This window comes from Mizuhopecten yessoensis, unplaced genomic scaffold (genome assembly GCF_002113885.1).
Source record: "Mizuhopecten yessoensis strain PY_sf001 unplaced genomic scaffold, ASM211388v2 scaffold716335, whole genome shotgun sequence".
Taxonomy (NCBI): domain Eukaryota; kingdom Metazoa; phylum Mollusca; class Bivalvia; order Pectinida; family Pectinidae; genus Mizuhopecten; species Mizuhopecten yessoensis.
The window spans coordinates 839,301-843,910 of NW_018480065.1; the positions used below are offsets into that span (position 1 = coordinate 839,301).

Below are 4,610 nucleotides of genomic sequence, written 5' to 3' on the forward strand. Positions count from 1 at the left end.
TTTTGCGTCATACATGAGTTATAATAATATGGACCTAGCTTGACCTTTCATAAAGTTTGCAATCCATACCTTATGCAACTAAGACCGAGCTACAATGACGCAGAGTGAGTAGTCTGTCATAACTGACAAACACTAATTACATGTATATTGCTATTAATGAATCGAATGACAAGAAGTGTCCGCTCGCCTGTCTTAGTTCTGTGGAACCTTATTTCGGCCCGTCAATGTCCATTTTGTCATATGAGCGCACAACAGGACAATAGGTGCTGTCCCCCGGGGGTGGTTACGTAACGGAAGCTACACGCATGTTATTGCGGATATATGTAAGTTTCATTGAAAAATGGCTCGCTGCATAACTACAGGACCGGGATATAAGAGGCGATGTTCTCAACTGTTGTTATTCGTTTTCCATCCACGAATCAAGAGCTGACATATATTCCCCGACTACAGGAAGGTAAGTGAAATATATGTTTCTATCTCGTACAAAAAACATTGCAAAAAGGTCACTGTAATTTACATGTAAATGAAACCAGTTCTTAGATACAAATTCTCGATTAAAGCATACAAGTTTATCTTTGTACAGTGTTTACTTATACATTGAACATCCCTTAAGCTGTCTTCATAAAACCGGTGTAAACTATATTGTTGGAAACCAATACAGATTTAAATGTAGGTTAAGGTAACTTCATTTGGAAATCAACTTCCTTGTGTTGCATTATTAGACCTTTGTAAAAAGCCATAAACCGTGTTTTTCACTGTAGCCGTCTGTTTTGTTTTCTTACAGATACCCATCATAATCATGTTGAGATTAGTCGTTCTTGCTGTGTGTCTGGTTGCCGCCATGTCCCAGGACTGGTACAACGATGACGATTACATTGGAGGAATCGGAATCGGACACGGAATCGGAATCGGACACGGAATCGGAATCGGCCAAGGAATCGGACATGGAATCGGAATCGGACACGGAATCGGACAAGGAATCGGACATGGAATCGGCCAAGGATACGGATCATACGGAGGTTCGTCTTACTATGGCGGACAGGGCGGATACGGAGGTATTGGAGGATACAAAGGGTACGGACGAGGTTACGGAAAGAGGGTGATAGTGTCCAAGGGTTACGGTGGTTACGGTGGATACGGAAACGGCGGATACGGAAATGGCGGACACGTTATTGGAGGTGGATATGGTAATAGATACGGCAGTGGATACGGTGGATTCGGCGGTGGAAAGGGTGGATACATCGGCGGAGGATTCGGAAGAGGAAAGAAATCAGGTAAGTCATTATTTTATATGGGAAATGTCTTCGTGACGATCTATTTATAGAATTTTCAAACAATTTTATCCTTCGTTGCGCATGAGCATTTATTGTAGATACATTTCGACATTTCCATAGAGTATATTATTTATCCTTTAAAGTGTCATTATACTCGAGTCGAAAGAATTATGATTTCAGCAAACATGATTAAAATGTATATGTATTTATTTATCGATTCCTAGACAACGAATGAATATTATGTGATATATAATCGTCCACATATAATTGTAATCTACCCTTTGTAAAATCAGCATTTTTGTTTGCAGGTTTCGGAGGTTACTAAACCCAATACGATCCATACAAGAGGCTTGGGATTGACGACTTGATTTCCGTGTACATAGAGTGTGTTAATTTGGCAAAAAATATTAAAATATCAGAGAAAGCAATGCTTTTTTTCCTTTATTTTTGCAACGGTAATCACAGGCAACGTACTTCATAGACAACGTAAATAAGTGTAGGGTATAGAATTAAAAAATAGTTTTTGTTAATCCGAAATATATTGGACGGCGTGCTATGTATAAGGAATAAATGTCAGATGTACCAGTTGTTCGCTAAGATATTAATACAAGTGTCTCCTTTCATGGGCTACTTCAAGTTTGAGGCACATCTTATACTCCACTGGTTGGTAAACGTACAGTATGTAGCCTCTGTGTAGAAGACAAGTTAAAAACCACGCTGTAATCAAGGAACCAAACTACATTTAAAGTTCGCTTTCCTATTAAATTTCAATCCAGAAAACTCGGCTTTTCGGTCGGTATTTCATCAAAACTATACATGAGCTAAAGGAGAAATTAGTCCCATTTTGTTGTCATTCTCAAAAGAAACTGATTAAAAAATACTTTCCATATGGTGATTCGTCGTGGTCACGAAGTAAACAAGCCCCGATTCTTTTTCTTGGACAGCGCTTTGACGCTGAAAAAGCATCGCTTAGGAAAACGAAACTGCACTTTGTCACTTGGTCACCACGACAAAGCGAAAAGGCAAAAAGGCGAAAAGCAAACATTTCCCTATTCAGCCATGATAAGAAAAGTGTATTTGATACAATTTATATGTCTTTGATTAAATTTGTTTTTTTTAAACATATTTATTGCCAATAAAATTGAACAAGGGATTGGGCAATAGTTATTACAACTTATCACAGCCTTCTTCCGTCATGCATTAACAATTAAATGTCAACAATGATAATAGGTATAAACATGAATTAGATATATATATATATAATTTCCACACAGGTACAATTACACAACTTTAAAAAAGCACCGTTCAAAATCTTTTGCTGGATTCGATGAAGTGATGCATATGTCTAAAAACGTAAAGGTTAAGGTCCACCGAAAGATCTGAACTGCCAATCAAAAGAAGCTCTAAATTTAAATCGATACCTAAGGCATTCACATTCTGAAACAAAATACGCCTTTCGTTGCTAAAACGTTGACACTCAAAGAAAAAATGAAAGGCATTCTCACATGGATGTCCACAGATGCAAAATGGACCCTCGACAAGATTAAATCTGTAAAGGTCATAATTAAGGGAACTACAATTGTGCCTCAGTTTAGTATGTATGATATTTAAATTACGTTCTCCAAAACATAAGTAGATAGGAGGGGATGGTTGTACATTCGAAGTAAGAGAGTTTTCAAAAGAATGTATAGAAGGCAACGATGGTACTGATAGATCTATCGAGTTTGCGCTACGATGAGTGGAAGGTATAAAGGAAAGCTTTTAAGAGAAAGCCCAAATAGAGGAACTCTATAATCACAGTTATTTCTAAGAGTGTACCTGTTATTTTCTGCAATACTAGGTGGCAGGAGATCGTTTAAATAATCTGGAGTTAAGTTGTTTTGCATTCTATATACAAATTGGAGTTTTCTACGTTTTCGACGATTAGAAAGAGTTTCTAAACCTGTTTCAAAATGTAAATCTTCGATACGGGCAAATGAAGGAAGGTCAGATATAATTCGAGTAAGTTCTCTTTGGGCTTTCTCTAACTTTTTAGATTCAAATTTAGTAAAATCATCCCATAATTCACAAGCATATTCTAAAACTGATAAAGTGAATGATTTATAATTTTTTTAAAGACTATTCCTATTTAGCAAATATTTCAATCTCCGTAAGACGTTAATTTTCTTCATAACTGAACTATAAATGGAATTAATAGGATACCCTAACTTTGCGCTTGAATTAAATACTACTCCCAGATGCTTATGATGGTCTGTAAAATTTAAGTCTTTTCCATTAAATTTCAAATTTAAATCTTCATCTTTGTCAATAGAATTAGAAATAGATATTATCTCAGTTTTGTCTAGATTAAAGTTTTAGATCATAAGTTTAAAGACTCAATATCCCTATTCAATACTGTTTGAATTTCATGACAAGACGAAGGCTGTAATAAAGAAGTATTATCTGCAAAAAGACGAGCAGCTGATTCAAACACATCGGCAATGTATCATTAATATATATTAAAAACAATAGCGGTCCAATAATTGAACCTTGAGGAACCACTGCTTCGTTCAAACCTAATTGGGAATACGAATTATTTAAGAAAACTTTTTGTTGCTGATGAAATAAATAATTTTCTAACCAGGTATATAATTCACTAACAATTCCGTAGGATTTTAACTTAACCATCAAACCCTTATGCCAAACCCGATCAAAAGCCTTCGAAATATCACAAAAAAACATACATACATGTTATTCTTCTTTAAGAGCAATACAAATGTTGTGATAAAGGAAGGGTGTCTATAAGGCCCTTTTTTGGACCCGGTATATTCGGATTTTCATCTCCTTATTTTGTTCAAAGCTGTCCTTTTGTATGACATGCGGAAAAACTAAGGTAAAACTTTGACCGAAAGTGGGTTTCTGGGGGTACCAAAAGGGGTATGGTAAATCACAAATATAGATCGGTTAACTTTAACGATTAAAGCAGATACTTTCCTTGAGGCTAGGAGACTTAAAGTTACCAGCAAATCAAACTTCATATATTAAATCAATTATTTTACAGTAGTTGTAGTGGCAAATGCTATTTTTGATTTGTAAGTTAACTTTGATAAGTAAAAAAACAAATCAGGACCTGAAACTGACTTCAGCCACAGGTGTTGAGCAAGTAGTATATGCTATATATAATATACAATACTAACAATTGATATCTTATACTTATAGCATATAAAGGGTGTCATGCACCCTTTTATTCACTTAAAATTGAGAGATATTTGAAAAAGTCAAGTTTGAGATGTGTCCAGCAGCCATAACTCAGTTTAAAACAAAAGGAAAGTATGTAGTCAATATGCAATTTATGTA

The 4,610-nt window shown here is 35.6% G+C and overlaps 1 protein-coding gene across 1 annotated transcript in view; it reads left to right on the forward strand.

Moving 5' to 3' along the window:
• The first annotated feature begins 345 nt into the window (after positions 1 to 345).
• LOC110443259 (glycine-rich cell wall structural protein 1.8-like) overlaps positions 346 to 4,610 on the forward strand; it is a 20,322-nt gene continuing 16,057 nt past the window's right edge. Inside the window, exons 1-2 of the mRNA XM_021487375.1 lie at positions 346 to 454; positions 785 to 1,274. Coding sequence (XP_021343050.1) covers positions 800 to 1,274 — 475 coding nt within the window. The 5' untranslated portion in view covers positions 346 to 454; positions 785 to 799. The remainder of the gene's footprint in view (positions 455 to 784; positions 1,275 to 4,610) is intronic.